Source organism: Aulonocara sp. 'chitande type north' Nkhata Bay, linkage group LG5 (assembly GCF_057382095.1).
Source record: "Aulonocara sp. 'chitande type north' Nkhata Bay isolate Kocher_YH1m ecotype deep benthic linkage group LG5, A_spYH_male_GT1.1, whole genome shotgun sequence".
NCBI lineage: Eukaryota > Metazoa > Chordata > Actinopteri > Cichliformes > Cichlidae > Aulonocara > Aulonocara sp. 'chitande type north' Nkhata Bay.
This window is the reverse complement of record NC_141348.1, coordinates 26041801-26063425: the sequence shown is the minus strand read 5'-3', so window position 1 is coordinate 26063425 and position 21625 is coordinate 26041801. Positions and strand designations below refer to the sequence as shown.

General features: G+C 38.4%; 3 protein-coding genes across 6 annotated transcripts; all 3 read right to left on the bottom strand.

Moving 5' to 3' along the window:
• Window positions 1–118: 118 nt before the first annotated feature.
• LOC147330754 (aminoacylase-1A-like) lies at window positions 119–8529 on the bottom strand. Its single transcript, XM_086292550.1, has 15 exons — window positions 8374–8529; window positions 7909–8054; window positions 7009–7073; window positions 6800–6904; window positions 6612–6706; window positions 6338–6414; window positions 5386–5475; window positions 3673–3729; window positions 3491–3564; window positions 3344–3393; window positions 2530–2674; window positions 2138–2206; window positions 1973–2052; window positions 814–874; window positions 119–678 (listed from the first exon to the last, which is right to left on the bottom strand). The coding sequence occupies exons 2-15, from the start codon at window positions 8033–8035 to the stop codon at window positions 514–516; spliced, it is 1260 nt and encodes a 419-aa protein (XP_086148676.1). The 5' UTR covers window positions 8036–8054; window positions 8374–8529; the 3' UTR covers window positions 119–513.
• Window positions 8530–10022: 1493 nt separating this feature from the next.
• abhd14a (abhydrolase domain containing 14A) lies at window positions 10023–15482 on the bottom strand. 2 transcript variants are annotated; one of them, XM_086292547.1, is made up of 6 exons: window positions 15313–15482; window positions 15086–15234; window positions 14087–14367; window positions 13814–13929; window positions 11845–12080; window positions 10023–11633 (listed from the first exon to the last, which is right to left on the bottom strand). In XM_086292547.1, exons 3-6 carry the CDS (start codon window positions 14347–14349, stop codon window positions 11451–11453), a joined length of 798 nt encoding a protein of 265 aa, XP_086148673.1. In that variant the 5' UTR covers window positions 14350–14367; window positions 15086–15234; window positions 15313–15482; the 3' UTR covers window positions 10023–11450. The 2 variants fall into 2 exon arrangements, with proteins under 2 accessions (XP_086148673.1, XP_086148672.1); XM_086292546.1 differs by having other exon boundaries at window positions 15086–15482.
• A 1183-nt stretch (window positions 15483–16665) lies between these two features.
• Window positions 16666–21477, bottom strand: hyal2b (hyaluronidase 2b). Of its 3 annotated transcripts, none has more exons than XM_086292544.1 (4): window positions 21210–21477; window positions 19851–20834; window positions 19306–19395; window positions 16666–19216 (listed from the first exon to the last, which is right to left on the bottom strand). In XM_086292544.1, the coding sequence occupies exons 2-4, from the start codon at window positions 20802–20804 to the stop codon at window positions 18827–18829; spliced, it is 1434 nt and encodes a 477-aa protein (XP_086148670.1). In that variant the 5' UTR covers window positions 20805–20834; window positions 21210–21477; the 3' UTR covers window positions 16666–18826. The 3 variants fall into 3 exon arrangements, with proteins under 3 accessions (XP_086148670.1, XP_086148669.1, XP_086148671.1); XM_086292543.1 differs by having other exon boundaries at window positions 21220–21477; XM_086292545.1 differs by having other exon boundaries at window positions 21302–21477.
• Window positions 21478–21625: the final 148 nt, after the last annotated feature.

Sequence of the window (21625 nt, the reverse complement as noted above, 5' to 3'; positions counted from 1 at the left end):
GTTCTTTCATAAAACAACAGCAATTCTGCCTCTAATTAATAGGTCTAATTAAACTGAGTGTTAACGTGGCATCAGGCATGTCTCTCCTGTTTGTGTAGCAGAAAACAGGACAGTGACAGTAGTGAAGAAATACATTTATTCAGTTTGACTTTTGGTTAATTAAAATTTTCTGTCATCTAAAATTTTAGATTTGGTTTAATTAGAAACTGGCAATCAAAAGCCTCTTCAGCTTTCACTTGAGTTCTTTAAATGAACTGATTTACACAACAGGCATTAATCCTTCAAAAAAAAGGTACACTCAATCTCAACGCTAACATAAAGGATGCTAAGACTTGCTGCTGTGCTGAGTAAAGCAAAGCTTAGTGTGACTTCATCCTGAGAATCAAAAAGATAAACAGTACCAAAGGCTCAGTGCTCCGTTTAATGATATACTCTTTGGTAATCTTTGATAATTCCTCAAGTTAAATAGTCAGATAATCTGGTAAATATGTTTTAGAAAGGATTAAATTATGTCTAAGCCTCATTGGGAAGGGCAGCAACGCTGGCAAGAGCCGGGATGATCCTCTCGTACACGCTGATGCCTTTCAGGAAGACTTGCTCGTTCAGATACTCGTTGTGATCATGCAGCAGGATCGGCGTCCGGTTCATTGGAGAAAAGCCAATCGCAGGGATGCCCACCTAGATCATTAAACAAACATTATTTAAAACACAAGAACTGATTTCTCCCAGTAATGTCAATAAAAGAAAAACCTCAAATGACTCTCAGAAGAAAATTTCCTCTATTTACAAATTCAAGTCAGTTCTTAAACTCACCGCACGGATGAAACGGCTATCTGTGGCAGCAGGAAAGATCTCCTTCTTCAAAGTCATATTCCTAGAGTGGAGATGATCATATGAGACGTGGCTGTTGATTACACAGTATGCTCCTGTTTTTAGCTGAAACTATATGGATAAGATGTTTTTAAACGTGTGCAAAAAGTGTCACTGCCTATATTGGAAATGCTTGCAAAGCATAAGTAAAAACTCATATATATGTAAATCTCCCTGAATAACATATTAAATGAAAAAGAAAATTCTAGTGTTTCACAGCTCCACAAGTATCTGTGACAAACCTTTCCAAGCACAAGGAGCAAATTGTGAGAGTTGTGTGAACATTTGCAGCTAATGTGTGAAGACTCATAGAGCGGATATTTTAAAAAGAAAAAAAAGTTATGTAAGCAGATTACAAGGATATAAAATTCAGTTTTGCCATAAACTAATACAGCAGATCATTTTTATTTAAAATCTTAAATTATTAATTGTTCAACAGTAAGATGAACACATACTATTTGAAGAATCACCAGAGTTAGCAGCTGCAGATGAAGCCAAAACAAAGGTTTAAGCTGTGACCACTACACAACACTGCACACCTATCAGCCAAAACACTGACACGGGGAAGTAAAAAACACTGATCATCTGGTTACAATGACGATTCAAGACTCTTTATTGTCATTATGCAAGCATAACAAAATTAAAGCAATACTCCCTCACATGGAGAAAAGAAGACTTAACATAAATATACTGAGACAATAAAAATACAAAATACAATACTTTAACAGCCCACAATAAATGTTGGACCCTTGTGGAGATAAAATCACTCAAACACTGCTGCAGCCCTTAGCCCACCATAGTATAAGCACTGCATGTCAGCAGCGGTCGCTTTTTTGTACTGGTTTTCATCTTTGCTTTGTGCAGTCAGCTTTGTATTCTACTAAGACAAAGATCTTACAGATGTGTGCCGTCATTTGTGTTGGGGTGTGGGGTTGTAGCCTCAGGTTTATATTGTTAAATAGTGATGTAGTAATCTGATGGCATCTTAATGTGACAGATGCAAATCAGAGTAGAATTGTGGCTAAATGTCGTCACTTTCACAGACTCGTGAAAACAGCAGCGTTATGTATTCCAGGTTTGAAAAAGGATTTAGTCCACTCACATTTCTTTGCAGGAAGCACTGAAGGCATTCCACCATGGATCACTCTCATCTGTGGATGTGATATTCTGGTTCATGTGTTTCTACAACAGATACCAGCTGATTTAGACCATCTGACCATCAGAACAAACCAACAGCAGTCTTAGAGTTGAGAGCAAGCACACTGACCTGAGCAAAATCATAGGTGACATCTTCTCCTGCTTCCTTACACCACTGCTTGATCTGTCTCTCAAACTCCTGGTACAGTGGTAATTTAAAAGTCAATGTGGAGTACTATGACACTTGCAGCCATGTGCATAATTGTACGAAGGAGTTACACAAACACATAAATGGTAAATGGTAAATGGCCTGCATTTGTATAGCGCTTTTCTAGTCCATAGGACCCCAAAGCGCTTTACACTACATTCAGTCATTCACCCATTCACACACACATTCACACACTGGCGATGGCAAGCTACATTGTAGCCACAGCTGCCCTGGGGCGCACTGACAGAGGCGAGGCTGCCGGACACAGGCGCCACCGGGCCCTCTGACCACCACCACATAAACCACTTACGCACCTGTAGATTTACTGTAGGTGGTATTCTTAGGTCAAAGCTGACGTCCATTTCAGCCGGGATGACATTGTAGGCCACGCCCCCTTTGACCATAGTCATATTTACTGTGGTGACGTCACCAAGTGTAAAACACTCACTGGTATTTAGCCTGAGGAGAGAGAAGGTAATAATGCAAAACAGACCAAAATGCAACTTTGAATCAAACACAACTGCATTTTATAAAAGTTTATATTTTATTTAATGGTCTCTTCCCAATTATCTATGGGACACAAAGACAACTGATGAGCAGTATTTGACAATTAATACATTATTGCTTCCATTTCTGTAGTTTTTTAATGGTTACAGTGAATTTAGAGGTAATGTGCCAGAAGACACCTTTTTAAAATATTTTCCTTTAGTTATGTTGAATCGTTCATGAGAGACTGAGCAATTGAATTTCCACAACCCAATTATGTCATACATTTCTAGGCATCCAAAAGTGTAAATATTTATCTAATGTCCTGAATACTGTGTGAAAAAAAAAAACAGAAAAAAGTTTTTAAATAAATAAATATAGGCTACTCACATTTATGACATGTAAAGATAAATTAGAAGTTCTTAATGTCTACACAGTTCATTAAAGCATGCTGCTATGGGACAAATTAGCTGCAAATAGACCTACAAGCAAATTAACCCATCGTCTGTACAATTGAAATTGATTTACACACTTTTGTGAGCAGGTTTTGGGATAACCTATCACCTCAAACTAACTCCAAAGAGATCTATTATAGAGGAAATCTAGGACCTGCTTACACTACCAAAGTGTAAATTTCCTCACCTGTGTTTTTCCTTCTCTCTGAAGTCCAGGAAGGAGTTCATGACATGGCGCTATAAGAAAGTGAAAAGATAAGTGTTGTTACTGACACTTTCCTTTAGTCCTGTTTTCAACCGCTTTATTAACCAGTAACATTGTACAGATAAGTACCAGCTTCTCAGCTGCTGTATTCTCCACAAACCGAGACCCATGACCTGGACTGCCTGGGCAATGGACAGTAATCCCTGAAAGCAGAGGTAATCCTGCTTGATTCAAGACACGTTTTATCATCTAACCAGTAATTCAAAACTAATTTAAGTTGAGGTTTCAATTTCTGTGTATTTTGTACTTACACCAGGGGTTCCTTTCCCCATAAAACACAGTGAACGCATCAGTGGGATTGGCCAAACCTGCAGAGTATGCAGAAAAAACTCAAATACACTTTGATCCATCCATTTTTCTCCACTCATCCAATTCAGGAACAAGGATGGGAACGGAAGCCCATCCCAGCTGCCACAGGGCAAGAGGCAGGGTACACCCCCAGAGACAGAAAATCATGCACTCTCATATTGACACTTGCAAGTCACTAGTTAATTTAGTATCACAATGAATCTAACCTCATGCACAAGAACATGGAAACTCCAGTTCAAGATGTACTGACTCCCATTTCTGAGCAGACATAACCAAACACTGGAATCTCTTGATGTTTGGATGTCAAATTTAAACCCAGTGAAGACATTTATGAAGGCATATGAGGCAAAAGTCTAACATCTTCACTATTTTTAGTCGAAAAATATTTCAGGAAGTGTTCTTATCTGTATTGAAACCTAAAACTTTCTAGATTATCATGAAAAAAAAAAAGAGATTAAAAACTATTACATTTTTTTTTACTTTGTAAACTGTGTCTATTTTTTTTAATTACTGTGGTTTTATAACAAAGGGAATTAACAATCATTTGAAGCACATTTGTCAGCCAGCATCACTGGCTGGCCACTTTTCTATCTAGCAGTCGCTGTTAATCAGCTTGCTGTTGCATTCTCTCTTATTGTGTTTACGTCTGATCAAACCAAACACTGGCTCTGTTATAAACTCAGCCATGCAGGCAAGTTTGTTTTTATCTTTGGCATGAATAATGTAAAAAAAAAAAAAAAAGCAATTTACATATATAACCTGAAATTTTCAGACCTGCATTTACTCATTTTTTTAAAGGTCCCAGTGAAAAAGTCAAGAAGTTCAGAACTTTTTGAACTGATGTTACTGACACCAATTAAAAAGTAAAATCACACAACAACACAACGAAGTTACAATCCCGACTTAATGGTCTCACCCATCCTAAGAGAGAGAAAAACAGGAAGCCCAGTTAGTGCTGATCACAAAGAAAAAACACCCATATAAACACTTCCAAACCTCCCAGAGTAACACTTCTCCTTTCTCCAGAAAGTGTGTAAGGTTGAGGCTGAATCAGTTCGGGAAGATAAGGGAAGGTCTGAACACAGAGTATAACATAAAAGAATATGGACAGAAAATTACTAATATATGTGAAAGAAAAATAAGTAAATGCCAAATTTGATTTATAATTTATACATTTGAATTATAATCTTCCCCCATTAAAAAAAAACTTATTAAAAATAATGTAGTGGGTTTCAGGATTAAACCACTCTTCTATATGACATCAAAGAGAAAAGATAAAATCAAATGTTTGAAAAAGAAAGAAAATAAGGGAAAGGCTAGTAAAGACCGCCAACAACAAAGACATTCTCTAAATCCTTTTATTTCACTACAGCATGATCAATTCTCAAATTTAAATGTGTAGGTTTTTATTGTTAGTCTCTTCCCTTCATTAGCTTAGTTTTACTAGGTGCTCTTGTTATGGATACCTGCAGTTTTATCTTGTTTCAAAAGTAAAAGGATTTTCTGTGGAAATAATTCAAACTAAATAAATAACAAGTATTTTTAACTCACTCATACACTTTGGCATGTTCAATATTTTGATTTTGATTCATTTACTTTTGAAAAAGAATACAAAGGCTGCTTTATCTTTAACTGTATCTCTTTATTTTTTTTACCTTCATCAAGGGCAAAGCCGATGTTTAACTTGTGAAACTCTGGCTGCTTCACAAATGTCTCCATCCCCTTGTAGCCTCCAACTTCCTCATCTAAAAAAATAAGTAAATAAATAAGTGACTACAACCTAACAAGACTCGGAGAACAAACTTCATCCTTATTACTTGGATTCAATGATTATGGCTGATTAGACATCTGCTCGGGACGAAGCTGGGAGGAGCAATGCTGGCAACAATGTAAACTCCCAGGAGCCAGTGCCTCCGCTCCACGCTGGCACAGTGCAGAAATGTTGCTGAAAGGGGTGCTGTTTCAGTTTAATTTATTCAGACTTGAATCAAAGCCTTTGTGTGGAAAGCAGACAATAAATACCGTACAACATGTACAAACAGATGCAGGAAACAAAGCGTACTTGGACGCACATATTTAACATGTCTGTACTGGATAAATGTGAATAGACAAAGTCCTGCTGTTAAAGTTTACATCTCCACAACCTAGGAGATAATGTTTAACACACTGTGTGTTTTCCTACCCATCTACACTGTTAACAGACCCCCTAATAAGAGTCCACTTAATATGCATTTCCTGTTTTTATGATATCTTGAGGTGTCTCTGGCAGAGTGACAGGTCAGAGTTAATCTTAGATTGAGCACATGTGTTTGGCTGACCAAAGGTAAAACTCATCTCCTTTGTGTTTAATGAGTACAAGACTACAGTTTGTGATCAGTCTTTATCCCTGTTAAAGAATTACTGAAGCTGCATCATAAGCAGTTAACAACAACAGGAGAATGAGGATGGTATCAGTCACACACTGTATGTGTTTTTACTGTCCTAGCATTACTAATTAAGGAGTAATCAGTCACAGTAAGTAAAAATACCCATGAGCCTGTATTAACAATATGTAAAGACATTACAAACAATTTAAAAACAGAATGGAGAGGCATATTAAAATCTTACCAGGAACAAACATGAGATGGAGAGTGCGTGTCGGTTTCCATCCCCTCGCCTTCAGCCTCCTGACTGCCTGGATGTACCTACACAGAACAAAGTGAACGCAGCAGATATATGACAGGAACAAGGACGAGAGTGTGAACTGACAGTATGCAGGCTGAGTGAGCGGGTGTTAAATCGGGTGTTTCTCATAGAAACATAAATACAAGAGAGCATCACAACAACACTAGAGCACAAATCCTGTTTAATAAAGCAAGTTATCAAGGCAGGTTATACCCACTGTATAGTTACACATTTCATGTCCTGTGATCCACGGGCATAAATGTTGCCCTCTGCATCTTTGAAAGCACTGAAAGCATCGTACTTCCAATGTTCCTGGAGAAAAGATTGATATCAAATCTGTTTTTTTCAGGTCTGTTACAGGTGATAACAGGATTGTAGCGCCATACAGTGAGACCGATGTCATACCTGATAAACAGGTACAACATCTGTGTGGGAATTCAGCAAGATGGACTTCAAGGTGGGATTCGTTCCCTCCCATGTCATGATGGATATGACTCTACCTGGAAAAACCTAAAAGGAGCAGGGACAGGAAAAGGATCTTTTTATTATTAATGTTATGTCCACTGTATCATGTAAACAACTGCTCTCTGAACGTAGCCATCAATGTCACACACCTCGATCTTCTTCAAGGGTAGCTCAAGCTCCTCCGCTATTCTGTCAAGGAACCTAAGAGCAGCATCTATGAAAGAATAAACAAACAACAAGACATCGCACTCAAGCATTAATAATTGAGTGAAAATTCTCAGTCACAGCTCCTGCTGCTGGACTTTGACAAGCCTTCTCCTGTCATCATTGCATTTTCAGCCACTCTTAGATGTGCATGTGAAAAGCAGTCTAGCTAGCCAGTCACACTCTCTCACTTTTTCTATGATTATTAACTCTCTCAGAGCAACTGGAACACAAACCCTGTTTAACATGGTTGCTGTTAAACAGGGTGAAATATATTTCCAACAAGGATCTAACTGCACGGGACGCATTTCACAACCGTAAACAGGGTCGTAATGCCTCCAAATAGTTGTTTGGAAAATGATCCATCCCCAGGGTCACATGTTTTTTGCCTCATGGCTGTTGCTTTTATTTTTTCTACTCCTGAGACTCAGCACAAGGTGTAACCACTGAACTGAAAACTTTACATAACAGCTCAGCGTTTAAGAACATCTGTTACATGCATAACTGTGAGCATTTAATGTTTAACTGACACAGATAAGAAGTGAACTTTGATTACTTTTTCTCTTTGAAGAAAGACAATGATGCCACTGATACGAAAAAATCCCTGTTACAGTTTCTCAAAGGAAGCACAGATACTGTTTACAATACATTTATTATTATACTATATAAAGAAACAGCATTTGTCGAACATAATCTTAAAGGAAAACCACAGAGAAACAAGACATGAAAAAGATCATTAGTCAAGCACCGGTTTGGGGTCTATTAAAGACAAATGCATCCCAAAATTCAATTGCGCCATATCGCTAAAGGTCACGAACTGAGCTCATGTAATACAAGTCTCTCACCATAGTCGGGCTCTGGGTGCACAGTTCTGAGCCGGAGGTAGTCTCTAAAAAGAGACACGGAGGGGTCTTCACCCTCAGGAAAGCTCTGTCCGCCTCCAACACCTGGACCGTCTTTGTCAGGCAGCATGGTTCGACTTATCCTCTGCCTGAGGACATAGGAGGCAACACACGGCATGTCACAGTGATAACACGCCAGGTTCATGTGGCAAATATCTGTTCTTTATCTGGCACAGACATGACGCTAAATCCGTTTATCACTGTCTCCCTTTTACCGCTGCCATGACCTTACCTGCTTAAAACACCTCAGCTCGGGTCCTGATAAAAGCTAGCTAGCCTCAAGCGAGTTGACTTATTGTCCCTGTCTTTTGGCACAGGCTCCAGCAGCGGAGATTACAGGACGGCAAATAGCGCAGTGTTATTTACTCCACCTTATTTTAACACTTATTATTACTTGTTATTACTCACCCTCTCCAGCCACGCAAGCTCCTACGACCCAGGTAACCAGGTTTGTGACAGTGTGTGGCGTGTGTGTTACTGTGTATCAGCTGACATGCTGCTGGCTTCCTGCCCTTCAAAATAAAAGTCTACTAGCTGTGGTAACTACAATGAATTTGCATTTTCTGCCTTTCTGTTTCACACATTTGAAAGACACATTTTAATGCTATCGCCCCGTACTGACACGCTTTCAGGTTTTCCGATCGTGGCTCAAGAGTTGGCAGTTCGTCTTGTAACGCCAGGTTCGAGCCCCGGCGTCCTTGGGCAAGACACTTCACCCGTTGCCTACTGGTGGTGGTCAGAGGGCCCGGTGGTGCCAGTGTCCGGCAGCCTCGCCTCTGTCAGTGCGCCCCAGGGTGGCTGTGGCTACAATGTAGCTTGTCATCACCAGTGTGTGAATGGGTGGATGACTGAATGTAGTGTAAAGCGCTTTGGGGTCCATAGTGACTAAATAAAAGCGCTATACAAATACAGGCCATTTACTATTACCATTCTTTTCCCTTTAGGGGTCGCTACAGCCGATCATATTCTTCCATCCCGCCCAAGTTCGAGCATCCTCCTCTGTCACATCAGCCCTGCATGTCCTCCTTCACTGCATGCATGGATCATCTCCATGGTCTTCCCTTTTTTCTCCCGCCTGGCAGCTCCAGCTTCATAATCTTATGTCCAGTTTACCCACTATCCCTCCTCTGCACATGTCCAAACCATCTCAACGTTTATCTCCAAAGCACTCATGAGCTTTCTCTGATATAAAGGCTTGATTTAAGTAAATTTATTTATTTTACTAATTTACTTATTGAGAGGTTTCTTCCCATATAATTTCCTTTGCATTGTTTTATATCTTGTATGCTTTGAATGTATGTATTACATTTTTAAAATTAAAATACAAATTTAATACCAGACACTTCAGTTGGCATATACATATGTGGATTTATGTGCACATGCAGTCTGTGCATGTACACACATGAATAATTTTGTTCCTTAAATAAATGGCATTGTTTCACTGCTGACTGATATCCTGCTCAGTATCTTTTGCTCCCTGCTTTTAAATCAGATGTCACTCTCAACATGCCAGAAAGGACCAGAAACTCAAGTTGAAACTAGAACTTAAATTGTGAAAGCAGGCTGATTGGTGAGCTACCAGACAGTTACTCATTTAATCGTCTCCATCCTGGTCTGCCACCACCAGCTCGACCTCCTGTCTTTTTGTCAGTATCAGTCTCCAAATCATACATCATAGCAGGTCTCACTACCATCTTGTAAATCTTCTCTTGCATCTATTTTTTTGTTGCTCATCTCCACCCACTCCACCCTGCCTGCACTCTCTATTTCACCCCTCTTTTGCACTGTCCATTACTTTGAATGACCAACTAACCAGAGGTATTTCTTGCAGCTCATTCACCTACACTACCTGTGAGATCTATGCGACTTCACCATTCCACCTGCCTCCCTTTCGTTCATTAATTTTATTTTAATTTGGGGCCTGGATAAAAAAAAAAGTACAAAAAATATATACAAGTCACAAATTATATACAGAAAACTTCTACAAAGAAAGTCATATAAATACATCAAGGTTAAGCTTAAGGTTTGTTCCTTCTTAACAGCATGCTGAATGAAATACACAAAGCACAGATTTTTTTGCCTTTATTTTAAGCAGTGCACGTATTTTCCTTTTTCCATGATTGTCCAAACTCATTGAAAATATATTACATACAACTTCAATATTATATAATACAAGAGTTGGTTTTTAAATTATTTTTACATTGTTAACACTTTCTTTTACTGTTTTTTAAACTCCATTACTTTGAGCATCAAGTGTGTTTGCTTTTGTTTAGCACAGCTTGTGTTTAATGGGAGCCAGAATGGTTACCAGATATTTATAGAAATGCTGTTTGTTAAATGTGAAACTAACAGAAGCTTTCAAATACAGGTGGAAGCAACATTTGCTTATTTACAGTAACCTACATGTCACCCACAAAAATGGTAACAGTCACTCAAACCACATTAAATATTTTTTACATGCAACAGGCGATGAGAAAAACAAGAATCAAAACTCACCACTATACAAGTCTCTGTTTTTTTGTTTTTTTAACAAGATAAGCTGAATTACTCTTGTATTTTTAGGCGGCAAAGGAACTGAAAAATAATGCATTTGTGACATCTGAAATACTATATTGTTAAATGTAAAATTTTAAACACTATTTTCCAAACCACAGAGTGTTGACCTGTCCAGGGCGGACACCCCACCTCATCCCCTATAACAGCTATTCCCTTGTCAAAGTTTTTTTTTCTCTACAAGAAATAAGAATTCTGCTGATTTACGTCACTACAGTCAACCACTGATTGGCCGAAAAAAACATCTTCCTGTCTTTTCCTAATCACTAATCATGAAGTAAAAGAAAGATGTGGGGGAGGGCTCGACTGCGTTTACGTTAGACTAATCAATAATGTTACAGCAGGTGCTGCTGACGAGCACCTGCTGTGAAACTTTAATGTTTCACGTAGGCTTCCTGTGCCTACACTAAAATTGGATAATGATAATCCTAAAGGCTAAACCTTAGATTTACTTTGATCATCATTTTTAATATAGTTCATGTCTTTCTTCATATATATTTTTTAAATAAATCTAAATTCTTTACAGAGAGAAACAACATAAAAGCTAATTTAGTTACAGCAGCCTAGAGTTCATACGTCGCCTGTAGGTTTATCATAGCCTGTCACTGATGGTTTAAAACATATCAGCAGGTTATGGCATAACATGGAACCTACTGGAGCTGGATTGAAATGGAACCATTTACCTGCATGATTTTTCAGTTATATTTTCATGAAAAATTGGATGGTGTGTCGCTTTGAACTGTGGGTTGGCTTTACCTACTGCCCTTTCACAAAGCATGGTCCAGTGTATCCTATGCTAAAGGAGTTAAAAAAGGAAGCACTGAAGCACTTTCTTTAGTATGTAGAGATTTCAATCAGCTCCTATTATACTTCCAGGTCACTACATTCAAAGAAAAAATGACTATTCCATCCTAGCCCAGGTATTCTGCCACTCATTTCAGTTTGCTGAGGAATTCAATCAATCCTTGGTGAAATTCTCTGGTTTTGTCAATATAGCAGGCATGGCGCGCTCCTTCCAGCTTCAGCACGAAGTGATTTGGGAGTTGTATGAGGTTCTTGTGGGACTGGGCACCCAGATTTGTGTCCTGTGCTCCAAACACAATCAGAGTGGGAGTCTGAAAAGGACACAGGACTAAGAAGTCAAAGAGGAAGACACCCATCCTACAACACATATATACATATACATATATATATATATATATATATATATAAAATCGCTAGCCCGACGCCCCGGAGCTAACTTCTTATCTGGTGCGCGTCTATAATACAGTAAGTATTTATAGTCATTGTATTCAGAGATCGCATCATTATTTATGCCTCTCTCACCTGAATATTTTGGTACTGCTGTGCAGAGTAACTCCGGGTCCCAACTGGTGCTATAGGGATAAAACCGTGTAGCTGAGCACTGTTCTTCATGAGAAAGGGGAGGGAGTAATGTCCACTCATCGATGGGCTCAAAAGCACAGCTGCCCTCACCCCCAAAGACTCCATGAACCTTGAAAGGAGATCCACTCGACTTTGGTCAGTCTTCAGAGACTCCGAGTCTGGTGATTTTCCATATCCTTAAAATATATATAAAAGAAGGGGGATATAATTTAAATAAACTTAAATAGATAACACTACAACACTACGCTACATATATTAAAGTTAATTTACACCTAGTGCAAGAAACTCTCACAGGTTTAAGCTGAAATTTTTTTTTAAGTATTTAAAGTTATTCTTCGAGTAATTCTTCGAGCATGCGTAGCACCATCTTGTGAGAGTACAGAATGTGACATCACTGGGTTGGTTGGTTATTGCTAATCGACTGACATTAGTTTGTGTCCGCTAACTAGTGAGAGAACTGATAACAAGGTGGAAAACAAGGGGAAAAAAACTAAAACGTAGTCTAAGGAATCCCTTTTGTGCTGCCCCTGGCTGATAAATGAGTTTTATGTTAATAATAAAATACACAAAAAAAAATAAATAAATAAAAGATATACTGTTGTCATTCACTCTCTGTCTCTTAAGCAATAACCGGTTATTCATTGCTGGCTAGCTGGACTGAAATGGGAAAACTGAGACGTTAGCCGTAATGTTCGGTATTGTAGAGTAGTTTATTATTGAGGACTGTGTGCAGGAGAGCCTGTTGGAGTGAGGTGTGCTGGTGGTTCACCGAACCAACAAGCTCAAGTTTTTCTTTACTTTTCCTCATGGTGTCAGGTATACATGTATATATTAAAGTCTGGTTTGTATCAGGGGTTAGGTCTTTTCTTTTTCAAACCACATCTAAAACACTTTACAAGATAACTGGTTACAAAAATAAATAAACCTCCAGGTTAGCCTCCTTCATTTACATTTGTGCTCTTCCTCACTTCTCGTATGAAATAACTCACTCAGTGAGATAATGTTTTCAAACTAAAGAGTTTCCACAGCAGTTTTCCGAGAGAACTTCTAAACGCAAAAATCTGAATCAGCTTTAATACATGTCCATTGTAAACAAAGCAATCATTTAGGAATGTGTGCAGAGTGGGATTTTAAAGTGTTTTCCAGCATTCCCTTTTGTCGTTTTAGGTGTTTCTAGTTAATCTGGTTGCTCAGACCGCTTCTCAGTTCACCTTGATTTGGAGCAGAGTTGGAAACTACATGCAAACATCAAATTTCAAGTAAGGCTTGTCCTGCTTACATCAACCCACATTTAAGCCCTTTTCCGAAAGGATGCTGTACTTAATCACAAAGTGAGTACCAACAATCCATATAACATACGTAATCATACATCAGTGCTCATATATCGGCTAGCATAAGTATGATAAACTAGACTGAAGTGAGCTTCAAGGTCTGCGATCATACAATGCAGGTAAAAATATTTTTAACCACAAGAGTGCGCTATTAACTCATGAAACCGGAGCTTGCTAAACCAACTGCACTATTGAATAACTACAAAAATGTGCATGAGAAAACTGCTGTAGCCTACTTTTTACTTTAAATGTATGCTGTCAGTCGACTCATCTCATAAACTCAATACATTAATAAAACTTACTGACTCAATTCTCATTGTGAATATAATTTTGTTTTCATATAACTGAGGAACGGCCAATAGTGTGCAAACTTTGTTTTATTGTTTTACTGTATAATTAAACTTAAGTAATTATTTTGTAACTAATATACTGTGTCCGATAGCAAATACTTGTAATAAGCAAGATGATCATCACTAGTGACACATGAAATTTCCCCTTGTGGGACTAATAAAGGTATATCAAATAAAGGTATATCAAATTCTTAGTGCTTGTGACGTTTGATTCAACTTAAGTTCTACCTGGTAGGTCCATCGCCAAGGCCTGATATCCATTAGTTGCCAGCAGGGCCATGGTACCAAGTTCTTCCCAGGTTTTGGATGTGAAGGCCTGACCATGCAATAAGACAATTTGCAGCCTGCACAAACACATAACTGTGTTAACCGGGATTTTAGAGCAGACACAAACCAATCCTGTGATAATCACCATCGCCATCTGGTTTATTAACTAATTTTGTAAATTGGTTTGATATTAATTAAAACTGGAATGCATGCTATGTCCTCAGATAAGCTCACCTTGGCAGTATCTGCCGTCCAGCTCCATCCACTGGTAAAGCTTCTCGGAAGAACAGCGGGGGGTCTCCAGGCAGCTGTCCGGTGCGAATAGACACATTGATAGTTGGAAGTGGAAGAGGAGGGGTGGCCATTAGCCCCATTTTTTGAGCTTCCAGGGATGGCTCCATGCTGCCCTGGCGAATGGATGGCAGCAGAAGGTAGAGCAGTAACGTGGCCAACAATACCAGGCCCAGAACAACGAGACGATTGCGCAAGAAATTCATTTCCTCAAGATGAAAGATCTAGAGAAAGCGGTAAACAGTAAATTGTTTGAAAGCCCTTCATATTATTCCGGTTCACACAATAGTGCTATTCGTCTGGCACTGTATAAATGGATGAAAGGACTAGTACCCAGACCTGTGGTTTTACCTGCACAATATGTGGTTACAAATTGCAAACTTCACCTGTATTGTTAAAGTATTTACTGTCACATTGCTGATAAACACAGCTGATTTTCATCTTCACATATAATAAATAGAGCTGACTGGTAACATTTTTAATGTAAAGCTACCAAAAAAGTGTTTGTTGCTTGGCAGTTCTTCACTTAATTAGGTGGACATTAACATTTAGAAGTGAATTGGTTTTCCTTAAAAGATTGAAGGTGAGATCCTTTGGAAACAATCATCTAAATGCAAGCTGAGACAGACTGCAAATGAATAATCCTTGCACACCCCGCATGAGACACTGTTCACTCTAAAGGTGCTTAATAAATGTCAATTGGACAAAAATGTTTGGGGACGGGTGGATTTGCAAGGTAACAGAATGAACAAACAAACCTAGATACAGCCAGGATTAGTGACTCCAATTGTTTGGTGCTGCAGTGCAAAACAGTAAGACGACCAATATAATCGAGCCAAATGAAAATGACAGCTAGCACCAGCTAATTGTATTGCTCCGGTACTAGCTAAACCCGCACAATGGGACGCAGCGGGAGGCGACCTGCATTATGCAGCAACATACCGACACAGAGGAGGTAATTAAACACGTTCAGTGGCGGAGGGGCGAGGCTTTCTTCTCTATCGTCATCGTCCTCGGCGTTGCTGGTTGCCAGTGATGGGAAATGTTGCTGAAAGGCTTCGGTTCGCTGCTCGTTTGGATGGCTAATTTAGCTTTTCAAAGTGAGAGGAGAAATTGTACTTAAACACAGATGCACATCTTTATTCTTCTAACAAAGTAAAACCAATTACCCGGTCAATGAACGAGTGGTTGCCGATAAACTCAAAGTAGACGAGATATTAACCAACAGACGAGAAAGACAGTAGCGCAAACGCATTCTAAAGAATTTTTGTCCGATATAAATTAAATCTACCACGATTTTAAACCGACTTTTTCTCGTCGGAGCACTTTAAGAGCTGCACACAACACTAATCTCAACGGCACTTCCCGTTGAAAGTTTCTTTCCCGAAAGCGAAGATGTGAATTATTTTTGTTTTTTAAAGGTTTTGGATACTTGGTTTACTTTTAGAAAATGAACCTAACAAAGCTTGCAGAAATAAAAATTAAATAAAACAAAATAATAATAAATGTAAAGTGTAACTGAGCGCTCAAAAGAATGTTAAGCTCTAAAGTAAAATGCAGTACACGCCATTTATCCCAGACGCTGTATAAAACCTACAACCTATAACAAGATAGACTGGCATATAAGTACAGTATTTTTTCCAATAAAATAAAACACAATATGACAAAACAAATATCTCAAGTAAAATTTTTACAATAATATTTTTTTAATATTAAATAAGTAAAAAAATAAAATAAATACTGACTATAATATATTAGGATGATGTTATAAGGTAAAACATCTCAAGATAATTAAAGTAAAAATAAAACAGGATAAAAACATAGCAAAAAAATAAAATAGAAAAAAAAATAGCATTATAAAATTGAAAAAAGAAAAAGATGAAGCCATAAACCAAAGTCATTTCTCTGAAATCTAATTCAAATGTCTACCTGGACACCCCCAAACTCAAGACCATACTTTTAGTACTATCTCACATCAAACTTAACTCTTTAAATCTTTATGACATTTTTTATGTACTTGAACCGCAAGTCAATTGTGATAGGCTGTCCTAAAAAAAGGTATTTCATGCACAACCAGAACTTGTCATTTCTGTTAAAAAATATTCCATACTAAGAATTCACTTGTGTTCTTATATGAATTAAAGCACAGTGGTGGAGGGGTGTTGATTTGGGTTTGTTTTGGTGCCACAGGACCTGACTATAATAAACGGCATTAATCCAAACATTGAGTCAACCATGAACCTCAATCTGATTGAAATGCTGTTGTGAGACCTTAAGAGTGCTGCCCGTAAATGAAGGTATGAACTGAAGCAACCATGTAAAGAAAAGTTTCCCAAAATTCCTCAATGATGTGACAAACTGTTAAAGTCACACAGAACACAGAAAATGCTTACTTCAAGTGACTGCTGCTAAAGGTAGCTCTAAAAGCTCTTTTTCATATGACTTTGCGCTCAGAATCTCCCTGACAAAGCAGAACCTCCTTTCTGCTAAGAGTAAGGAAATAACAGACAAAGAAATCATATATAAAGACATTTTAATAATGTAATTCTCTAATGCAAAAGACAAATATGAAATTTTTAAATACAGAACACTTTGATTTTGTTAATTTGCTTTGAAACAATAACCAGTACATTTCAGTTACATTATTTATATCTTAATATTGAACATAATTACTGATCACAGAATCACAAAATCTGCTTTAAATAGTTAAAAACGTTCTTCTTGTTCTCGTTCTAGTCAAGTTTTACCGTGCAAGATCTTTATTTTTGTGCTTTTTGCATACTATTTGAAATAATATGTTGAGAAACATTTGCTGTAGAAGAATATCATGTTTATTATTTAAAAAAAAAAAAAGACTTAAATTTTTTTGGATACTTCTTAAAAAAATAAGATGAAAGCTGATGGAGAGAGATAACAACCATCGAGGCAACCCTTTGCTTTTCAGCAAGATTCACAGTGAAACAGAGTATTTCCAATGTGACACATTACACGCGAAAAGCCACTATAGCACTGTCATGCACTGACAGTATTCACTCAGTTTTGTCCCTCACGACATGTAATGACACCCAGTCCAACTCTGCATGAAAGTAAAGTGCAGAACTTGAAGACCTATGCAATATAAGTACATATAACATCACGATTCAACACCAGCTGTGCAATTCTGAGACTACCGTGTTTGTGAAAAACCACCTGCTGGCTTCTTTCATAACTCATTTTAGCTACTGAAACTAGTACCTACTGTATAAAACATGCAACTGCTCAGCTATATTGGGAACAAACAATTCTGAACTTGTACCTACAGTAATTGCTGTTCACACAGTATCACCGGCAAGATCCTTGACACAACATTTTTTTTCAGTCGGCTAATATTCAGTTAGACAGTTGCAAACAATTTCAAAGCAATCCTATACATTTGGTTATGAATGGAGCGAACATATAGCCTATTCCAGTACATCAGACACAAGCTGAAATCAGCTATAATCAGTTATATTGAACTTTTAGCTGCTCCCTGCTTTCAGGGGTCGCCACAGCCGTTAGCTCCACATGTTTGACTTGGTAGATTTTTTATACCGGATGCCCTTCCTGATGAAATGCTAAAGCGATCCGTTTTGTCTTCCCAGGATCAAACTGGGGGCTATTTGGCTTGTTGGGCAAATGTGTAAACTACAGTCAGTTATAGTGTCAAGTTGTGTTTAAATTGCCAGTCTGATATATTTCCTAATGTTTTATGACCTGTTTTCACAGTGATATCCATTTAAGTTGATGGATACCTTGTAACGTGTATGTATTTGCTCTGCACTGTTCGGTTATAATAAAATTGTTAGCCATGATGGAGTTTATATCAATATAAAGCAAGGACATAAAGACTGCAACTGCAAAAGAGAGCTGGTTTCAGCCCTGTTAAGGCACAATATTGAACTGAAAACAAGCAGGTCCATCCTTGATGTTTCTCTAAGCAAAAAAATACAAAAGAGATTTAAGACTGGCTTGTATTTCATTAATAAGACACTTAAGAGCTTGATATTCATACTATATAATACTATTGTAATGTAGTGTCTGTTTTGCCATGAGGCACCAATAACCTGTAAATATGTGTGCGTCTGTTCCCTTTTATCCACTTTTTCTACTTTAAGCCATGTGTTGTTGTTCTGATGTTAAACCAATCATAAAAAAAGCTTTCAAAAATAGATATCTTTGGCTTCTCTTCACTATGGAGACAGTAAAACATTTACACTAAGGTCCTGTAAAGCTACTCAACATCCATTTATCTGGTGATTACTTTGAGAAAAGACTGATTTTAGGCATGATTTTCTACAAGGTAATCTTGGTGGTAGGACATTCATTTCAGCCCATTGTTATAATGATGGATTGCATTTATATAGCGCTTTTCTAGGCACCCAAAGTGCTTTACAATTCCACTATTCATTCACTCTCATGTTCACACACTGGTGGATGCAAGCTACAGCTGCCCTGGGGCAGACTGACAGCAAGTTGTTGCTGCAACTTGCTACCCACAGATATTTATGTTCCATCGGTCTGCATGCCAGGACAAAAACAGCTTGGGGAGGTCTCAGATTACTTGGTATTGTCAATGCATCAATATAATTTCCATATTTATGCATAAAAGTCTAAACTGTCCACTTCTAGGCTCGCTGAAACAGAAAATAGTTAGTCTCTGTTTCCTCAATGTAGAAGAGTAAGGAGTCCGAGCGGAAGTAAAAGGCAAAGAGGCCAAGTCCCTAATACAGAGGAGGCTCTATTGGGCTCTTTTTCTTTCAAAGTACAGTCATCACCCCTGTACCCACTGTAGCACTGGCACTGGAAGTGCTTGTGGAAAAAAGTCTTCTCAGTTTGGCTGAGCATTCCTGTAACCTTGAGCTGGCCACTCTGACTAGTTATCTTGTGTGTTGAAGGGCTGAGATGCAGATATATATCGCTGTCCAATATTCTGCGAAAACAGCGGCCGCTGAAATTACATAGCACATGACTGCAGTGCTCTGCTGCTGTGGACACATTGAGCAGGTACCGACCCAGCGGTCCCTTAAGATAATCATTTAGGGTTGAGCAGTTGGCCTGGAAGACAAAAAAGAAACGTTAACTTGACTTGCCACTAATCACCAAGCAGTTCAGCATCAAAGAAGCATAGAAAATACTGTTCTTACACTGCTGCTTGCATGAGAGGTGTCGCCCCAGAAGATTACACCTGCAGCTCCAAGTGCAACACTCTCACCAATTGTGGAGACCAAATCTGTCTAAAAACAAAAACAGTTCAGGGCTGTTCAGTGAAATCATACAGTAACCTGTGTTTTAGTAGGACAGTCAAATATACACACATTTTATATCCAGTACTAATGTCTAGTTGCCAGTTGAATGAGATTTCCTAACACCTGTATATGGAAGGTGTAAGTGACTATAAATACTGATTTAATTTTATAATAACTCCACCAAAGAATTAAAATTGAGAACCTGAAGATGATTGTGGTGAAGGACAACAAATTGGTGTGTCTCCGTCAGAAACAGATGGTATAGTTTTATTTTTTAAAAAGTATATTTATGTTCATCAAATTTAGGCTAATGTTGGCTTTGTTTGCTTGTGTGTTGTTGCATAATGTAAATATAATAATAATAATGATGATCTAAATTAAATCACACTTGTATTGATCAAAGTGTAATCGTCTTGTATAAAATGCTGTTCTAGCCAACTAACCTCAGTTAGGAGAGTCGTTTGACTGATATAGGTAGGTCGGGTGTAAACATAAACAGGACGTGCTAATCCATCCCCAACAGATGCCAGGCGCATTGCCTCCTTCACCCTGTTCCGGACAAAAAGGCGCCCTTGGCTCGTTGAGCGTAGCACAGGTTCCATGTATACTGACGGGAAAAGTGCTGTACATTCCATCCACAACCAGTTGAGATGATTATTGCGGTCCACCTCCACTGAAGGACAGTGGCCTGTGTAGTTTTGCAGACCATTCTTGTTGTAGTCATGGTTGTAACAATCTGGAAACAGGTAGAAGCCCCACAGCTGATTGGGCCTCATATTCTTGGCCAGTTTCAAAGTCTCCTGCATGAATCTTTGAGCCGATAGCTCAAATTCTTGTTCTGCAACTTTCTCCACTTGTTTTGAGGTCCATGTAGGGTTCTTTTTGGCTATCATTGCATAGGATTTATTTCGATAGATAAGTTTAGCATCCCAATTTCTGACCCATATAGGACGCCACTCCTCCCAGTCAATAACAGCCAAACCTTTTGCCCCTGGCACTTTTATGTATTTTTTAAGGCCTTCGGGCATCTTTTTTGAGTGCTCAGTGAGGCTGACAAGCTGTGGAAGGCCTCCATTCACCGCACTGCCATCATGCTTATAATAGGGATACAACCCAAGACGTTCCTTATAGAAGATTGTAAGGTTTTGCCCCACAAAGCCCTCATTGGGGGTCGCTACAATGTCAAACTGGCTCAAAGATAAGGTTACTCTATGTCGTGGTTCACACTCCTGTGTTGGGGCATTCCAGGCAAGAAGAACTGGCTTCTGGGTATATAATGGCCTTCTTGTCTGCTTTATTTCTGCAGAACAAAAGGCTGTCCACGATGTAAACACAGTCAGAAGCAACCAGGGCAGCTGGCCAGTTGTGGTGAAGAAAGGGTGAAATGCAGCCTCCATGGTTACAGCTCACCCTTCACCCCTCTTTGTCTGTAAAAGACAAAGCAGTTTTGTTAAATTCAGCCAAAACCTAAACGAAATAGTTCAAATCTATTTATAATCTATTATCTATATATTTAGATATATAGATATGGAAATCGTTCGCAAGCAAAGCTCGCTTGCTTTGCTCACGAAGGTTTCTGTGAGCTATTACTACATTATTACCTCATTACTCATTTGTATTTTCAAATAATACCAAATAAAGTCATACAAAAAAACTTCCTCTATTCTTCAGGAAGGAAATTAAAACTACTTTTACTTACTTTGAAAATAGTTGTGGGAAGCTAGCTAAATAGGCTACTGGTAAACATGTAATGTTAAAATATATATATACACACATATATATACTTTATATAAATACATTACCGAACGTTACCTCGCCGTTAGCTCAAAGTTTCATTGAAACGGACTACCGTGCTAAGTTAGCTAACGGCTGTCTTCTTCGTGTCCATTCTAACCTGTTCCGCTGAAGCCGAGAAGTTAAGTTTATTCCATTCATGTAATCGTCGGGTAAGTTATTTTCCACTGCCCTGCCATGTGAGGAATAACCTCACTTTTTTCTATGCATATCGATGACTACTAATTAATCAATTCTCCCAGACCATGGCAGGAGTGGTGAGTTGAGCAACAACAGTTCATTGCATTTACTTCCTGAGTAGGGGGGTGTTCAGTTATTGAAAGACGTATTTTATCCGCGTTTTCCCGTTTATCTTCCCAACAGTGTTCCCATCATTTCACATTACTTTACAGAATAAAAATATTTCACCATGATCACAGCTTCA

Excerpts from the sequence above, each read along its gene's own strand:
- abhd14a (XM_086292546.1), bottom strand. The coding sequence starts at position 14,349 with ATGAATTTCTTGCGCAATCGTCTCGTTGTTCTGGGCCTGGTATTGTTG. Across the intron at positions 13,930-14,086 it reads GGACGGCAGATACTGCCAAG|GCTGCAAATTGTCTTATTGC; the intron begins GTGAGCTTATCT and ends GTGTTTGTGCAG. Across the intron at positions 11,634-11,844 it reads AGCAGTACCAAAATATTCAG|ACTCCCACTCTGATTGTGTT; the intron begins GTGAGAGAGGCA and ends TGTCCTTTTCAG.
- hyal2b (XM_086292544.1), bottom strand. The coding sequence starts at position 20,804 with ATGGAGGCTGCATTTCACCCTTTCTTCACCACAACTGGCCAGCTGCCC. Across the intron at positions 19,396-19,850 it reads AAACGACTCTCCTAACTGAG|ACAGATTTGGTCTCCACAAT; the intron begins GTTAGTTGGCTA and ends TTTTGTTTTTAG. Across the intron at positions 19,217-19,305 it reads CCTCTCATGCAAGCAGCAGT|GCCAACTGCTCAACCCTAAA; the intron begins GTAAGAACAGTA and ends TTTGTCTTCCAG.
- LOC147330754 (XM_086292550.1), bottom strand. The coding sequence starts at position 8,035 with ATGCTGCCTGACAAAGACGGTCCAGGTGTTGGAGGCGGACAGAGCTTT. Across the intron at positions 3,730-5,385 it reads CGGCTTTGCCCTTGATGAAG|GTTTGGCCAATCCCACTGAT; the intron begins GTAAAAAAAATA and ends CATACTCTGCAG. Across the intron at positions 2,053-2,137 it reads TCACCTATGATTTTGCTCAG|AAACACATGAACCAGAATAT; the intron begins GTCAGTGTGCTT and ends TATCTGTTGTAG.